Source organism: Sinocyclocheilus anshuiensis, unplaced genomic scaffold, assembly GCF_001515605.1.
Source record: "Sinocyclocheilus anshuiensis isolate Anshui unplaced genomic scaffold, SAMN03320099.WGS_v1.1 scaffold267, whole genome shotgun sequence".
Classification (NCBI taxonomy): Eukaryota; Metazoa; Chordata; class Actinopteri; order Cypriniformes; family Cyprinidae; genus Sinocyclocheilus; species Sinocyclocheilus anshuiensis.
This window is the reverse complement of record NW_015552637.1, coordinates 1,464,388-1,483,172: the sequence shown is the minus strand read 5'-3', so window position 1 is coordinate 1,483,172 and position 18,785 is coordinate 1,464,388. Positions and strand designations below refer to the sequence as shown.

At 37.4% G+C, this 18,785-nt stretch overlaps 1 protein-coding gene across 1 annotated transcript in view; it reads left to right on the top strand.

Annotated features, from left to right (window-relative positions):
- Positions 1 to 18,785, top strand: part of LOC107666790 (neural-cadherin-like) — a 128,714-nt gene that overhangs the window by 53,764 nt on the left and 56,165 nt on the right. The window contains exons 2-5 of the mRNA XM_016458228.1: positions 5,334 to 5,522; positions 10,004 to 10,229; positions 11,703 to 11,907; positions 16,185 to 16,296. Coding sequence (XP_016313714.1) covers positions 5,334 to 5,522; positions 10,004 to 10,229; positions 11,703 to 11,907; positions 16,185 to 16,296 — 732 coding nt within the window. The remainder of the gene's footprint in view (positions 1 to 5,333; positions 5,523 to 10,003; positions 10,230 to 11,702; positions 11,908 to 16,184; positions 16,297 to 18,785) is intronic.

Sequence of the window (18,785 nt, the reverse complement as noted above, 5' to 3'; positions counted from 1 at the left end):
CTTTCCCTATGCTGTTTGTGTGTGTGTAATTCCAGATCATCTGTTCAGGTGGTCCTGTAGGGAGGTATCCGGCTGCAAGAGGGACTTCAGGGACACGGTATCAGGAAGGGCTCAGAGTGAGGAGAGACACGGTTTCTCCTTTAGCACAAATGACAGCATCAGTGAGGTGTGGCATGGAAGCGATTAGCCTGTGGCACTGCTGAGGCACCACTGAAGCACAGGTTTCTTCAATAGCGGCCTTTAGCTTGTCTGTATTGTTGAATCGACTGTTTCTTATCTTTCTCTTGAAAATATCCCATTGATTCCATATGGGGTTCAGGTCAGGCATGTTGGCTGGCCAATCAAGCACAGTAATATCATGGTCAGCAAACCACTTGGAAGTGGTTTTGGCACTGTGGGCAGGTGCTGCTGGAAAAGGAAATCAGCATCTCCATAAAGCTTGTTAGCAGATGGAAGCATAAAGTGCTCCAAAATCTCCTGGTAGATGGCTGCATTGACTTTGGACTTGATAAAAGACAATGGACCAACACCAGCAGACGTCACGGCACCCCAAATCATCACTGACTTCGGAAACTTCACACTGGACTTCAAGCAGCTTGGATTCTGTGCCTCTCCAGTCTTCCTCCAGACTCCAGACCTTGATTTCCAAATGAAATGCAAAATGTATTTTTATCTGAAAAGAGGACCACTGAGCAAAAGTCCAGTTCTTTTTCTCCTTAGCCCAGGTAAGATGCTTCTGACGTTGTTTCTGTTTCAGAAGTGGCGATGGCTCAGTGGGAACAGAAGTGGCTTTTCCTGAATATGTCTGAGTGTGGTGAATCTTGATGCACTGACTCCAGCTTCAGTCCACTCCTTGTGAAGCTTTCCCAAGTGTTTGAATCGGCTTTGCTTGACAGTATTCTCAAGCATGCGGTCATCCCTGTTGCTTGTGCACCTTTTCCTATGCAATTTCTTCCTTTTAGTCAACTTTGCATCTAATATGCTTTGATACAGCACTCTTTGAACAGCCACCCCTTTCAGTAATGACCTTCTGTGACTTACCCTCTTTGTGGAGGGTGTCAATGATTGTCTTCTGGACCAGCAGTCTTACCCATTATTGTGGTTTCAAAGATACCCAGAATTTATACTGCAGGGATAGTCATTTAATGAAACTCAAATGTAAATATTCTAATATTTCGAGATACTGGATTTTTGACTTTCATGAGCTGTAAGCTCTAATCATCCAAATTAAAAAAAAACAAAAAAAAAACACTTGAAATGTTTTACTTTACATGTAATGAATCTAGAATATATGAAAGTTTTTCATGATATTCAAATTTTTGGAGATACACCTGTGTATGTATATGTATATATATATATATATATAACATAACTTTAATCTGTGAAATCATGAAACAGCAAACTCTAAGCAATACAATTTTCCTCTGTCGTTTGTGTTTTGCACTTATGGTGAATCAGCATTGATTCATCGCTTCATATCTGCTCAAAGGCATCTCATCATATTCTTCCCATCCTCCAGTTCCTTTGAGTTGCTCTTTAGATGCAGACAAACATGGCAACAAAAGAAAAGCTGCACGATGCGGCTGACGACCGTTTAAGTCTCTTTGAATGGAATCTAATTTTCCCCAGTCGGCATCGGCTTCTTTTACATCCTCTCGCCAAATTACCGTACACCAAATTAGGCCAAAAACACAACACAAACACAGCACGCACCATTTCCGTCCCTCTTTCTTTATCCGCTCTTCATCTTGTTGTTGTTTTTTTAATGTAACAATCCGTGACATCTTCTGTATTGATATTCAAATTAGTACAGAGCTTTGGGTGGACTTAGATGAAATTCACCAGCTATTTATACACGGAGCATATTATATCCAAGGCTTAGCTTGGATTAGCAAGGCGTAAACAAACGCACGAAGGCCTTTGCGCTTTCTCCTCAGATTTTTTTCTCACGTTATCTGAACTAGCAAACTGCGATGCTGAAAAAGATCAAGCAATTGTTTCATTGTGTTTTATGCACAGGGTGAGAAAGAGATCCCAGTTGGGGTTCCATATTGTTCTATTGAAACAAAGAGCAAGATGCCCAGTCATGAAACAGATAGAAAAATCTCACTCTTTCATTACCAGACAGGCTTGTTATTTCTATCATAGCTAAAAAGCATTTGTACTTATTCCTTCCTCCCTTATTCTTTCAATCCGAGGGGTTTATCTGTCTTCAGGATGTGGTGATACTGTGACAGCTGTTTTGGAGGAGTTGGGTAGAGAGCCATTTGTTGGAAGCCTTGCCAGGGTTCCTCGGGCGTCCCTTGAACTGCCCTCTCCCTGTTGGAGGTTTGTTGACTGAGCCTGTGGCCCATTAGCCTCTCAGGTGTGGGTGTTGGCTGTTGGGGTTTGATCCACATCTGTTGGACCTTTAGGCCACCCCATGGTGGGCTGCACACAGAGCTGAGTGTGAGGTAGGAAGGGTCGCTTCTAAAGTCTGTGATTCCACATGGAGAACGCAGATCTTTAGAGACACATGAAAATGTGGAGCCCCTAAATTACACAAACAGTATCGGACAGAGTCGAAGTGTCTGTCTGCCCTCTCACGCCACAGGAAGTCACCTACCTTTGCCTTGTCTGCCAACCATAATTTGGCCAAAAACACTCAATACCGTCCCCCATTTTGAGAAAAAGTGCATAAATATGATTCATAATTCATTAATAAAAAAAAAAATAATAAAAAAAATAAATATATATATATATATATATATATACATTTACATAAAGTAAAATATAAATAACACTAAATAGAAAATAAACAATATAGTATGTATGAAAATGATATAACCTTTTATTATTTTTTCATAATTTTTTTACATTACATGCAAATTTTACATTACATACAAAATTCAATAATTATATAAATATCTAATAAATAAACACCATTATCTAATAAATAATATTTTTTGAAAAAGTTATCTATATATGCTACTTGTTTAATTTTTATTTAATTTTGTTTATATTTATTACACTGTACAATTTACAATACTAATTTACTGTATTATGAATTTATAATGTTTTAGAGACTATTTGATATTGCATTTTAGTGTATTTTTACGGTTGTATGTTCACAACCTATGCTATTGTTATATTGTTTGCAGAAATATTATCTACATTTAAACATCGTCAGTGCATGATCAGCGTTATTTATCCTCATCATGTTTTCATCAACAGTATATTTTTGGTCTTTTGTAATAAATGTAAAATAATTTTAGCACAGAATGTTATTTCATTTAGCAAATTCATTAAATAATATCCTTTCACTCGAATATACAGTTCCTGACATAAAAATCTAATAAAATGTATTCAGCAAGGCATTACTACTCCGTTTCTTGCTGTGCTGCTAAAGCCGATGTGCCTTCATTTGGATACATTTATGCATGTATTTAGCATACATCTTGCTAGGTTCAGTCATGTAGACCACTGATAATTTATCTGTATTATCATCAAACATCAGTGAATCACAGCGGCAAGTGGACAGCCACAGAATTTGATTACACCAACAGCAACTTTGACAGGATTTACATGTATTTGCATAGAGAATGTCACTTTTTGTTGACTTTCACATGTGCAGTGATCTGTGGAGGTTTGGGTTTTCACTCTGCTTGTATTGATGGTTTTATCTATTTGACTGGCTGCTCAATGTGAGCCCCAGTCCATCTGTTTGCACGACGGATCCTGACTGCAGACGATCACAACATAGAGACGTGGAAACATAGAGGCAAGACATCCAAACCCCCGACCCTTGTATCTCTTTGCTCTCGTTGTGTCTTTTGTCTTTTCCTTGCATCTCCCTCGATCAGTCTCTTTTGACATACTCCAAAGCATGGCTATGAAACACAGGAAGTGAGGGTAACGGTAGTATGTTCCCTCTTGACGAGGTGCTTAGAAGTGAAGTTTCTTCTTATTCTCACTCTTGTCTCGCTTTTGCGTGAAATGTCAAAAACAACACGATGCACGTCTGGAAACAAACAAACAACAGAGAAAAGTGAACACAAAAACACCCCAAAAAAGATATTTCTGTTCTGTTAAGTCCCTTCTTTCTCCGTCTGATCTTCCGAGGCCGTCTGAGGGAGCGGATCGTGTCTCTGACAGCAAACTTCCTCAGGACCTACAGAGGAAGTCAGAGATGACGTGTTCTACAGAAATGTAATTTCTCTCTTGTAGCCGAGCATCCTCGGGCTGAATGACAGTCTGAAGCCGCGAGGCGTCACTGAACTCAGGGTGGCTAAAGGCTTTCCCTATCACTCCTGCTCTTTTGGCTGGTATTGAGATTAGAAGATGTGCTTTCAGAGGCTATAGATGCAACACTTGGTAGATGTGTTTGGGATGTTTTGCTGAGATTGCAGAGATTATGAAGAGCATTGTGAACATTCTCCAAAAAGAAGACAATGAATGGGATAAAACAAGAAGAGTATCATGAGAGGGAAGATGACAGGCCTTGGATTTCTCTCATTAGGGCCTATTGTAGTATTATTATTATTATTATTATTATTATTATTATTATTATGTATTTTTCATTTTTTATCTTTGCTGTTTGTTGTTAAGGTGTTCTGAGGGGGTTTAAGTTTGTTGCTTTTCCATTAGTTTCCAGCCCAAGTTCTTAATTAGTCTCAGTTCCCTTTGAAACCACAATAGTTTCCCCCCATATTTCTAATTTAAGATAATTACTAATTAATGACAATATTTAATTTAACTTACAGAAGAAAAGTTAAAAAAAACAAAAAAAAACATTGAGTCTTATATTTTTCTCATAAATAACTGCATGAACTTCAAGTAGACTTACATTATTTCATGTATTGTAATGCATAAAATGCATTTTAAAAATCCTTTTTTTAGTTTTATATTTTTTCCTGATAAACACCTGAGTGAACGTTTTGTAGGTAGACTTACATTGTTTTCTGTATTGTAATGTATAAAATGCATAACAAAAAACATTCATTTTGTGCATCTTCTTTTAATTTTATATATTTTTTCCAATAAATAACTGAATGAACTTTATGTAAGTAGACTTATGTTGTTGTTTATGTATTGTTATGCATAAAAAGCATAACAAAAAAACATTAATTTCATGCATCTTCTTTTAATTTGATATTTTTTCCTGATAAATAACTGAATGAACTTTATGTAAGTATACTTGTATTGTTATTTTATTTATTGTAATGCATAAAATGCACAATAAAATGCAGACTTCTACAATATCTCAAAATAAACAAGTGAAATAAGTGTTTTTGGTATGTGATGTGTTTCTTTATGAACTCAAAACATATTTGTCTGTTTCCCTCTCTCTGTAGGTGATGAATGGTACCTGTGCCGGCTGACTCTGACCCTCCCCAACCTGTCAGATCTTCAGTGGGCCATGTTCCCCTACCCCTACCTGGCAGCCGTGGGCCCTGACACTGGTGCTGGCTCTGTGGTTTACAAGCTCGTGGCCCGAAGTGGCGATGGCTCAGTGGGAACAGCTCACTTCCTTTTAGTTGTTGGTGGGTTTGATGGCCAGACTCTTTGACCATCGGAAAACTGGCATATTCGTTATTTACTACAAAATAGTCAGAAGTCAGAAGAACACGGACTGCAGGAAAGCAGGTTTGACGTGGTCTGGCACTTTTAAGTTTAGACTCCTAAAAAACACCTTTGCTCATGTGCAAACAAGTGCGCGCATAACCGCAGATGGGATGATTCATTTTCCACTCAAGTCGAGTCTGGGGTGTGCGATATACAGCATCGTCTGCGATAATATGGTAAGTGTTGTTGTAATGATGTGCGATCTGACATTATCAAGTAAGTTAGGCTATAGTAGGCTCACCAAATCTCACACAGAGTGCACGCACGTTGATTTATTAGTCTATTAAAAGTCAAAATTCCAGGAATTCTAAATTGTAGAGGGCAAAAATGCTTCTGTGTGCTTTTTATATTTATATAATTTAATATATTTAACTTAATCTATATCACACAAAGAGTACCATTTTTCAGCATGAACAAGTTTAATAATCATCTTCTACAAGTTCAGTAAAGCAATAAGTGACTTACATTTGCATCTGTAACTGCAGTTTAAATGCATCCATGTCCCCTCTGTGATACATAAACTGTGTAAATACATCTAAATGCTATGTCAGATACAGATTCCAGAAATGTTTTCTTATGTTGGAATGAAAGACACTAAGTACCGGATGAAGTGCTTCTTATTCTTACCCAAAAATACAAAATGGAAAAAAAGAGTTAGAACTGAACACAGTCTTGCTACTCAAGCTGTGTATGAACATTTTTTATATATATTTATTTGCTTCTTTTCCATTTTGCATTTACTTGTACTTTTACTTTCAATACTTAAGTACGTTTAAGATTTAAAAAAATACTTTTTGTACTTAAGTACAATAAATATCACATACTTTAAGACTTTTACTCAAGTAATATTCTAAACGGTAACTTCAACTTCTACCAAAGTCATTTTCTGGTAAGATATCTGTACTTTTACTTGAGTATGGCTTTCAGGTATTTTATACACCACTGCCGTCAATACAGTCATTCTGTCAGAACGCTGGCCCACTTTAGATGGAAAGCGAATTAAACTGATGTCTTAAATGCAGACATACATTACATGATCAATAATTTTAATCCCTTGAAACGGAAAGGATTAGCTGGAGCGTTTAGCTCAGGTTTGAGAGAAATTCAAAGACTGCCAGGATATTTTAGTTTTGTTTTCGTACCATAGACACGCTTTTATTTTGAAACAATGGCAATGACGTGTCTTTTTAATGAGCCAGTTGGTTAACACTGTAATAGAAATAGCATAAAGTCACTAATGTAATCCATGCCGTTTCCATAGTTATTCACTCATGGTTAAGTGATTTCGTTTAGTGCACAGAGAACAACAAAGGTTAAATGAATCTGAGGCATGCTTAGAATTCAGTCTAATTAGTCAGAAGCAAACGGACTAAATGTGATTTAAGCATACAACTCTGATCTGCACGTATATATGTGTGAGTGTATGTGTACGTTGGGACAGGTGTGCTGCACTGGTTTTATTGTACCTCCAGGACATCTTCAGAAACATCATAACCTCTCATAATGGCTAGTCATTAATCATCTGATATGTTGTGACATTACTAAATTACTTCTCTGGTCCATAAGGATTTAGACTCTGCTATAAATATTCTGTCTCTGGTGATATTACACTCTGATGTTTATAAACTCTGTCTTTCGGTGCCGTTGCCTATAGCGCTCTTCCTCCAAGTTTTTGATCTGTCTTTTAGTTGAATGTCGTTCATTGTCAGTTTTACTAAATTTGCGCTGACAGAATAAATTACTAGTCCTTGTAGGACAAAAGGGTTAATGTTTCAGGTAAGCATAGATTTTAGACCTTGATTCTGTAGAAATAAGACCGAAATTAAAAAAAACGGACAGTTCTGGTGCTGGATGCTAATTGGTCAGTTTGGCATTCCAGCTATGTTATGTTGCTCAGTGGCACTTAATGAATTTGCTTAATATTTTAATAAAAAATTGTCCTTAACAAAATCAAGGCCATGTTATATTATGAATATTTTCACAGCTAAAGGGCTGCAGGCTCTCTACTGTATGTTTTGCCTTACAACATACTTTAGACATGACTAATCTACCATCTTTGTAGTGCAGACAGATATAGTTGGTAAAATAGATACAACACACAAATCATAAAGTGAAAGTGACGTGACATGTGGCCAAGTATGGTGCCCCATACTCGGAATTAGTGCTCTGCATTTATCCCATCCAAAGTGCACACACACAGCAGTGAACACACACACACCGTGAACACACACCCGGAGCAGTGGGCAGCCATATTTTTGCTGCGGCGCCCGGGGAGCAGTTGGGGGTTCGGTGCCTTGCTCAAGGGCACCTCAGTCGTGGTATTGAAGGTGGGAGAGAACGCTGTACTTTCACTCCCCCCACCTACAACCCGCAACCTTTTAGGTTACGAGTCCGACTCTCTAACCATTAGGCCACGACTTCCCTTATTCCCTTAATTCATTAAGCAAATAAATGCAAGGTGAATGCAGGAAAAATATTTTATTGCATCACATTGTTTAAAAATGACATTAAAGGCATAATATAATTTTACAAAAGATTTCTGATTCAAACAAATGCTGTTCTTTTAAACTTTATATTTATCAAAGAATCCTGAAAAAAAAGAAACGTACAGTATCACAGTTTTCACAAAAATATTAAATCAGCACAACTGTTTTCAACGTTAATAAAAAGAAGAAATGTTTTTGAACACCAAATCAGCATATTATAGAATGATTTCTGAAGGATCTTGTGCTGCTGGAGACTGAAAACTCAGTTTTGACATCACAAGAATAAATTATATGTTAAAATATATTAAAATGTAAAGCAGCTATTTTAAATTGTAATAATATTTCACAATATTACTGTTTTTACTGTATTTTACATCAATTAAATGCAGCCTTTTTGAGCATAAGAGACAGAGACATTAAAAAATCTCGGCCCCAAAGTTTCGAATGTATATGTGTGCAAATATAACATTGATATCATTGTGGTCAGATCATCAAAATGTAAATGTGTACCTGAATTTTCAGTTTTGTTCTTAGAGCTGCCCGTCCCTAAACAAAACACCAAACAGTAATTGGAGTTTTCCTGTCTAAGTGTGCAATTCTTAGAATAAGCTGCAAAGTACACATAATAGGAATAGATCATTCATTTCACACCATTAACAGCAACTTTTTAATTATTTGAAGAGAGCTTGTAAGGACAGAATCAAGCGTGATTCTGTATCAGAACCTCTGCTAGTGGCAGATGAGCATTCGAGCAGCTGCAGAAAGGGCAAGGCGGAGCGGGTACAGCTGGGAGATCTGCTCTGCCTCAGCAGCTGTGTTCTTCATCCACCTCCTCTTCCTCTGCTCCCAAATAATGACATGCTCAAGGGGACAGCAGTTAAAATGAGCTCTTGTCTTACTATTGTCCTGAAGGAGGAACGGAGGGGAGCATATTGCTCCTCACACACACGCAGATGCACTGAACCACAGCTGGCAGAAGGGCCCCTCACTCCTAATGTGTGTAAAAAGACTCCAAGGCTTTTGTGACTTTGTCTTTGTAATGCTCTTGCACTTTGAGTGGAACTTTACAAGAGTTGCTCTTTTAATATGTGATTATAAACAAGTGCCACATCACAGTTTTTAGGCAATGTTTCAAATTGGTTACATGCCACAAGTCATCATTTTTAAAGTTTATGTTGTTTCTACTATACAATACTATAATTTGTGTCTTAATATACTGAATTAAATATTTAAATTTTTTCGAAAATGAAAATATGTTAGTTTCTGATTACCATAATCAGTCTAAACTCTTTTATGGAGTGAACTCACTTAAAGAGTTTAGTATTATTTTGCCAGAAAAAGTTTTAGAATTTTTATCATATGTTAATGTAAATATTTTGTGTAATATAACTTGTGTTTGTTTGTTTACTGGGTTTTATTGTATTTGTTATACTTGTATTTTTTAAATTGTTTTTGCCATGAAAATAGCCTAAGATGCTGACATGGCATTAAATAAATATATACTACTACTACCATAATCAGTCTTAATTTAGTATTTTATTTTTTTTACTATTAATGTATATATTCATATCTTGAATTAGGTTTTACTTTTATATTTTCAGTTACATTTTAATTCAAGTTTTAATTGTTACATTTAGTACTACAACTTAATTTATTTCGGTTAGTACAACATTTTTCAAGTTTGAGTTTACACTTTTATCTAAGATTTTATTTATTTTGATTTTTATTTATTTCATTTATTGCTTTTTCATTATCTAATGCCAAAAATTTGGAAAATAATAAATCATTAAAATATAGATTACAAAATAAAATAATAGAAACCTATAGATAAAATGATAAATATCGCCCTTAGATTTTATTTTATTTTATTTGTTTTTATTTGCTACATTAAATGGGTGTGTATTTTGTGACAGGTGGAGAAGATTCATTTGAAGTGGACCGAGCAACAGGAGAAGTAAAGACCACAGGGCGACCTCTGACCCCCAGTAAGGAGTACACACTGACCGTCCAGGCCGTGGACTCGCAGGGCAGGAGGGGTCCGCACGCCTCTGTGTTCATACTGGCCGGCTTCCGGACCCCTCAGTTCACCAACACCACCTACACGATCTACATCCCAGAGAGCACCGGGGTGGGCCAAGCGTGAGTACAGGAAGCTGTGTGTTAGTGGGCGTGTTTGTGTGCGTCTACATGTAAAAAAAATTCAGAATTTGCTGCTCATTAGAGGGTAAGAGAAGGATTGTGTGAACATGGCCAACTCCAAAGCTTTATGTGTCATCTGTTGCATGAAACAATTCACCCGGAGGGATAGCGGAGGTTGAGGGGGGGGACGGAGTGAATAGAGGGGGTTGTGGCAAAGGGGAACACAGATGAATAATTTTGTCCCCAGGCTCTGAATTTGAAAGCGTGTTCAAATTCAAATATTTATTAAAAGAAACTTCTGGATAAACATGAAGAGCAGTGTCTGAACTTCCCCCTTCGGGCACTGGCACAGAACTGAGCATAATAATCTGTGTGAAGGAGGAGAGGACAGCTAATCATGGAAAGAGAGACATATTAAAAAGAGAGGAATAGAGACACATATTAAAGTTAAAGAGTGTGGAAGGGGGAGATGACAGGGGACGCGAGCCACAAAGAACAGATGCATTCTAAAGCTTAGTTTACACTGACAGCATTTGTATGGCAGGAGGTTGAGAGGTCACTGTATTTTGGCCACTAATGGGCACTTTATTTGGTGGCTTATTGGCAAAACTGGCCCATTGCTTTTGAAAATATTTTGTATTTTGTAAGTTTTCTTGCTGCTAAAAATTAACGTTCTGCAGGGTCAAGTGCGAATGGTTTTCAGGGAGCATTTTAACTGAAACGAAAATTCATAAATGGCTAATCTTCACATCAGTGCAACATCTGCAATACTTCTCGTGCAAAGCAGATTAAATTAAAAACATTAGTTTAATGTTAGCTTGTATCAGAGCTCTTTTTTAAAGAAATGAATACTTTTATTCAGCAAGGATGCTTTAAACTGATCGAAAGTGATGGTAAAGATGTTTATAATGTTACAAAATATTTTTATGTCAAATAAATGCTGTTCTTTTGATCTTTCTGTTCATCAAAGAATTCTGAAAAAATTGTATCATGGTTTCCACAAACGTATTAACCAGCATGACTGTTTTTGACATTGATAATAATAATAAAAAAATTTTTTTAGCTCCAAATCAGCATATAAGTGATTTCATAATGATTTCTGAAGGATCATGATGAGACACAATGAAGTCTGGCTGCTGAAAATTCAGTTTTGCCATCACAGGAATAAATTGCATTTTAAACTTGATCATAATAGACATTTTTATAATAATAATATTTTAAACTATAATAATATTTCAGAATATTAAATAATTGTTTTTGATATTATTTTCAAAAACATTAAAAGTTCTTACTAACCCCAGCATTTTAAATGGTATTGTACATAGTACACACAATGCTTTTTTATATTATTAAATACTGTCTCGGTAGGTAGCTCACAAAGTTTTGGAACATAGCCATCCTCCAATAGGATACATAGTGTATAAATGATATGCTGGCCTGTGCACTGATTCTATTTCCTTTGTGTGTCTGTAGGGTGGCGCTGGTCCAGGCTATCTCTTTCCAGAAGAAGACTCTGTCTTATATGCTGCTGGTGAACCCAAGCAACCTGTTCAGCATAAACCAGGAGAGTGGTGCACTCAGCCTGACACGCACTGTGGACTTTGAGAGTGGACAACATCTCCATCACCTGCAAGTCAGAGCTTCAGAACCAGATACAGGACTGAGCAACATGGCAGAGGTAAGCGCACGTTTACCTAGCTATCTAAACGGCTTCTTCCCTTGGTCTTCAACCATTTTTATCCCCAAAAGTACAGTTAGCACAGAAGTACATAACTTACTTGTTGTTTTGTTGGTTCTGGTTTCCCACTTATATGTTGTTTTCTCTCACATACTTAATGAGATAAACTGGCTTAGGCCTGACATTAAGATGCTGTATGTGGGGCTGTCAGTCATTCTTCACATCATGACACATCTGGTACTTTTTGAAGTGAAAGATGCATATGCTTTGATATGCATGAAGGCATACGCAAGCACAAACAGAAACAAACACATATCAGCAGAAAAGCACTAATGAGAGATTGTGTGTGGCACTGAGGCCATCAAACACGCCACAGCTGTGGCTGTTACCACTTATGAGGCTTAGCAACTTGTATATGTCTTCGTGTAAGATCAAGTGAAGCGACAAAGGCAAAGAAATATGAGAGGTGTGTGATGTATTTTACCCATTGTGTTGTTGTTGCTGTTATTAAAGGCCGCAAATGTATCCATTTGTGTGTGCGTGTTGCTCACACTGTTGTTGTTCCGTGTTGATCTTCTTTGTTTGGCAGAAGTTCCTCCACATTAATTGAGTCCTCTTGATGGACTTGGCTGAGACACAATGATGTGTAACTGTGTCTGAGCCAGCACCAGTCACACACACACACTCGCACATTTTAGATAATTGTCGGAGTCACTGCCCCCTGCCAAATGATTACACCATCTGTGAAGATGACTTCATGTGTAGGACAGGCTGTAGGAACAGAGATGAGACGAAACAAAATGAGAGAAGAGGAGAAGATAAGAGACAAGGCCAGAAGAGACTAGACTGGACAAGACTAAATGAACAGAGAAGAGATTAGACAAACAATCCTGATGAGACGAGACTAGAAAAGAAAAAGAGATGAGATGCAACAAGAGAGGAGATCAGTTGAGACAAAACAAAACAGAAGAGACCAGAAAAGATTAAATGAAACAAGATGAAAAGTAAAGAAATTATAGAAATTATATAATAAGAGACGGAAAAAAGACAAGGTGAGACATGAAAGAGAGGAGACAAGATAAGACAAGAATATTTAATGAGATGAGACAAGAAGAGAATAAATGTGTTGATGAGACAGCAGGAAAAGAGGCTAGAAAAGGTCAAATGAGACAAGAAGAGACAAGCTAAAAGGACAGGTCATGAGAAGAGATGACAATACAATAGACTAGAAAATACAACAAAATAAGAGTAGAAGAAACGATAAGTGATGAGGATAGAAGAAACAAAATCATATTAGATGAAAAGTGAAGAAATGAGTGAAAAATTAGATGAGAGGAGACAAGAAGAGACTAAACAAGGCAAGTGAGAAGGTGAGAAGAAAAGAGACCAGGCGAAACTAGAAGAGAAGAGATTTTTTAATCAAAAAATTAAATGAGACAAAAGGGATAAGACGAGAAAATTAGATGAGATGAGATGAGAAGAGAAGAGACTAAATGTGTTCATGAGGCAGCAAGAAAAGAGACTAGAAAAGGTCAAAGGAGAAAAGACGAGACCGAAGAAAGACAAGATAAAAAGACAGGTCATGAGACTAGAAAAGATGAAATGGGACAAAATGAGTGTAGAAGAGAAGATAAGAGATGAGACTAGAAGAGACAAAATTATATTAGATGAAACGTAAAGAAATGAGACCAAATGAGATGAGAGGAGACAAGAAGAGTCAAGGCAAGGTGAGAATAAAAGAGACAAGGCAAAACCAGAGAGTCAACAACAACAGGAGAAGAGAAGAGACTAAACAAGAAGATGAGAGGAAAAGAAACTAGATGGGATGAGATGAAGAAAAATAAGAAGCAGAGAAGAGAAAATAAGAGACAAGAGGGGAGGAGACTAGAAAAAAACAAGCAAAGGAAAAATGAGAGAAGAATAAGCATCTGTCCTCTTAGCATGTGAAAAATGATTTCATAAAGATGAAGTTCTACATTAAGACTCTTCATCTCTTTTAGACCCCTGTTGTTGTTGTTGTTATTAGCAGTGATTCTCCTCCAGCAGCAGACATCAGACTCATTACTGCCATATTCAACTTCCAGCAGCTATGAAACAAACACAGAACATTCTCCTCCTTTGAGCAGATTCCTGAGGGACAACTGAAGAGAAAAAGAAACCCGTAATGCAGAGCTACATGGGTTTTAAGGCTCTGGCCTGACGGTTTCAGAGCTGTATGGTCAGCTACAGTGCCGTGTGTGTTACATGTAAGGACCTTTTCCCTCTTGGCAGTGCTGTTCCTCTGAGATAAGCAGTTCTGCGGGGCTCACCCTCACCATGACTAACGCTACTACTGAGAACATGTACCCTGCTTTCCCTCTGCCTCTGTTCGGTCAAAGTCAAATCCTGTGCCAGTATTCTGTCTGAATGCTCACAAATCACTGCACAGAGAGAAGCCTGAATGTAGATACAGCCCTTCCATAAGCTATCATCTGAGCTTCAGCTGAGATCTGCTACATTAAAGTCTACACACTGAGTTTGACTGGGGTTTCTGTGTGTGTTTGTGGGGTGGTTGAGCCATTTGCATTTAGTGGCTTCTGCCGCAGCTGGTCTGTTCTGCTTCGGCCTCTTCTTTTAATGTTATTCCTCTCTCTTATGCCTTCTTTCTTAACCGAAAGCCTCCAGAAAGCCAAGTGACTCAGGACACTAAATGTGTCCATGCTCATACAGGGTTTTAGACCCTGTTTTACAGATTACCTTCTGTGCAAATATTGAGGTCAGCCATCTTTCCAAGAAGCTTATTCTTAAATTATCTGTCATTTACTGAATTTTAAGAATAAAATAGATAAAAACAGAAAGAAAATGTCAACCCAATCAGTCAGGTGATGAGTAATAATTGTTTGTAGCTCACTTACTCTAACAATGTTGTAAATATTGGCATGTTTGTAATCAATATGCAGCCAAAATTTGCCTTGAAGGTCAGTATGGAGAATATGTGCACAGAGGTTGTGTGATAAATAATCATTAAACATCATTCTGATGAGCTGGTTTGCAAATGTTCTGTCTTGTTCTGTGTTAATCTCAGTATTGTTCTGATTGGCATTTTGAATGCAGCATCACAAGAAGTTCTGTGGCAAGAAAATACATTTCTGTGAAATTCCACTGGAAATGGCGTAGTAATGCATGAAGCACCGTTCACCCAGAAGTCACTTTCAAACTGTTGGTCTGTGCAGCAAATTCATGTGAAAAACGTAAATTCGTACACAAAATTTTGCAGGACAGTGGTAAATGTGTCCACACCTCATCTCTCTCATCTATATTCACTGGTCACTTTAAAACTCCCATTTTACTCTCCTTGTCTTCACTTCTAATGCCTTTTAGCGTCCTTTTTTAAATACTCCTAAAGTATATTGAGGACATTTAACACAATCAAACAGATAATATACAGTCAAACCAAAATTTATTCAGACACCTTCAACATTTCTCACATTATCACAGTTTATTCGCTATAGTTTAGAAAATGGTAATAAAACATGACAAGAACTCAGAGTTAAGTCAGAACAAATTCATCTTGATAGTGTCAGATAACTTTGATAAAAAGGTATCTAATGAATTAGGTTGAATAGCTGTCAGCTGTTAAATTTAAGTACACAATTAGATAATACCAATTTAGGTCAACCAATTACCAAGTAATTCTTAATTTTGTTCAGTCTGTGGTGTAAAAAGGTCACATTAGCAATAAAAGAAAAAAACACCTAAGCAAAACATGGTCAGGTCAAAGTGTCTGAATAATTTTTGGTCCCAAATTTTACTGGTAGTCCACTGTATGAAGAATTGTTGGGTATAATATGTCCCAGTTTACTTTATTTTGCTATCCTCACTTACATAAATGAACTACGTATAGTGTCCTGTACCCACTAGTAAACATATATCAAAAATTATATCTGGCGCCTGAATAATTTTTGGTTTGACTGTATTTTAAATATATTTAGTATCTTTTATCTGTCAACATTGTGGAAAGCATTTTTAATTACCCATTAATGTTCTTATAATTAGTCGTAATTAGAGAAGACGAAATTGAATTGATGGCTAATGTTTCTGCACTCACCTGTCAGTGAACTCTATTACTACTGTTGTCTAGTGATTTTGATTCTTTAAAGACCTTTAAAGATTCACTATGGAGTGATGAAGCTATTTGAGTATTTGTAAGGAGATTTATTTGGGAAAAACCATTCAGGTTTCCATACTTGTCCACATAGTAATGTTCCTTTCTCTGTCTCTTTCTCTTACTTATGCAGGTGGTGGTTCACATCACAGATGAGAATGATTGCACACCAGAATTTATGCACTCCATTTACAGTCGAGACAACGTCCCTGAGACCACCTCTACTGGCACATCCTTACTGCAGGGTGAGTGTCTGTTTCTCGATTTGTCTCTGTGTCCATCTCACTTTCTTTCTCTCTGTCCGTGTTTTTCCCCCGGCAGTCCCGCTCTTGAGGCAGGTGCTGTTGCCGCTTGCTCTGCGGGGGCGAGTGTCTCTTCAACTCAGTCCTGTAATTATGAAATAATTCATTATGGCAGTGCTTTCTGGGTTGTAAATGGATTGTAATCAAAGCCAGCTCAGTGGCTCCCAGGCAGAGAAGCTTTTCTGCCCCCGTCTTCCTCTCCTCTCCAATCTCTCATCCTCCCGACTAGCTCTGTCAAACTAGTCAGACCATCAACTCTCCATTTTATGTCTTTGCTGACGTTGTGGGCTCTATAACCACAGGTCGGAGACTGTGACCCAGCAATAGAGGTGAGATCTCCGCTGTGGCAGGGTGGGGGCTACGACCCCCTCCATGTTCTTCAGATAATTGTGTCTGATAGAGAAAGACAGCTCTGAAGAAGAGGCATGCCTGACCTCCTCCTCCTCTAAAACACAAGCGTTAATGGGATGGGATCTGTTTATCTCTCTGTGCTGGCCCCATCTGCGATCTTATCACTGTAATTGAAGGTGTTTTAGAGGCTTAAAAAAAACATGAATGAGATGTCGTGTTGCGTTTCAGAAAGAGGTTTGAGTGCATTAGTTATTTGAATAAATATTCATTAGCCCTAATTAGTGGTGCTTGCTAAGGCAGGCATTACTATTAGTATTGCTCATAATTAGCATTTGGGATTTGAACAAACCTATAGCACTCATTATTAAAGGGATAGTTATCCAAATCTGTCATGATTTACTTACCTTCATATCCAACCAAATCCATGAGACTTTACAAAATAAGATATTTTTAATGAAACCTGAGAGGTTTCTGTACTTCCATTAAAAGTGCTGGTAACCAAAATTTAGAAGATCCTGAAAAGGTCAAAAAGTTGAATTGAGCAGTTTAATTCAAGTCTTGTGAAGAGATGAACAGATTTAATTTAGGCTTAGACAGAATTTAAATTTTTGGGTGAAAATATCGCTTTATATTTTAGTAACTCAGCCATTACCATTTTTTTTTCTACAGACTTGAATGATACCTCAAATTTTGTCAAAGAGAGGTGTGCTGCTTGCAACTAGGTTATATAAAACAGTCTAAAAATTAGGTATGCACTGATCAGAAAAAAAGTGTGCAAAGCTAAAATTCTGTGAATTGTTTTCATGTTATGGCCAGTAACCAATAAAGGGCTGACAATATGACAATATTCAGTTTTATAAATTAATATTCATTTTGACATATGCTAAAGATTGTATTTAACCGTTTTAAATTTTTTGTTTTTCCCCCTAAGACTAACTTTAAGTGTTTTATGATGGCAAAGGTACTCTTAACATCTATTAAATATCTAATACTAATATATATCCAGTATTAACTGATACTGATAAATTACAAAAATATCTCATATTGAAGAATAACTGTTATGGTACCATATGGGAACATGTTGTGCGTTTCTAGTACAAATCTCATAGGCTTCCACTGAAGGAGCTATATCTAGAGACCAGAATATCAGACAGACTTGTGGGTGGGCTCTTTTTACCTGGGCAGCCTTGCAACCACATAGCAACATGTGTTAAAAACCACTGAAAACCCACAACATTACTATATGTGAAATAACATTTAAAAAATACTAAAATTTATGCACAAAAGTCTTGGTCAGTTAAACTGGCCATGATCTGTATATGTTCGACTGTATGTGTGAGCACATACATGCATGTGTCTTTTTTTATCTCTAATCCAGTTGTATTAACAATTTCCAATCTAATAGTTATCTTACTATCGAACAGAAGCTAATGAGCTTTGTGCTCAGCGGCCAGGAAATTCTTCTCATCCAGCGCTCGAAATTTAGAATGCCAACTGCATTTATGCAATTCAATTATGTTTACATATCGCTGCACCCAATGAAAACACGCACTGTTCGCCGTATGCAAACAGGATGGTTCCTGCCTCTGATTCCAGTTGGCTCTCTGTTTTAGTGCAGTACGCAAAACAACTTTATTTTCTGTCTCTGTGTCTTCTTTCTCTTCTCGTTTTGTCTCCCTCGCTCTCTTTCTCTTGCTCACAACATGTAAAAGCAGCAGGTTCACACAAACACCAGCTGGGGCTGTTATTTGCTTATCAAATGTGTTCTGTTGTGAGCAGGAAAAAAAGAGAAAAACACGGTGCAATCGTCGACTGTGCAAAGCCTGGCAGAAGGGAGAGAAGATTATTATTGTTGTTTACCCTAAAACGGGATTAGACTGTAAATTGGGTGCCGGCTTTTAATAGGGCCTAGCAGGAAGAGAAGTGCAGAACGCGCTCCAATTATCGCACGGAAAACTTCTCGGAGAGGATTTAGCGCACGGCGAAGCAACGCACTTAAAACTCGCCCAACCTTAGCCCACCTTCCTACCAGCCTCTCTCTCTCTCTCTCTCTCTCTCTCTCTCTCTCTCTCTCTCTCTCC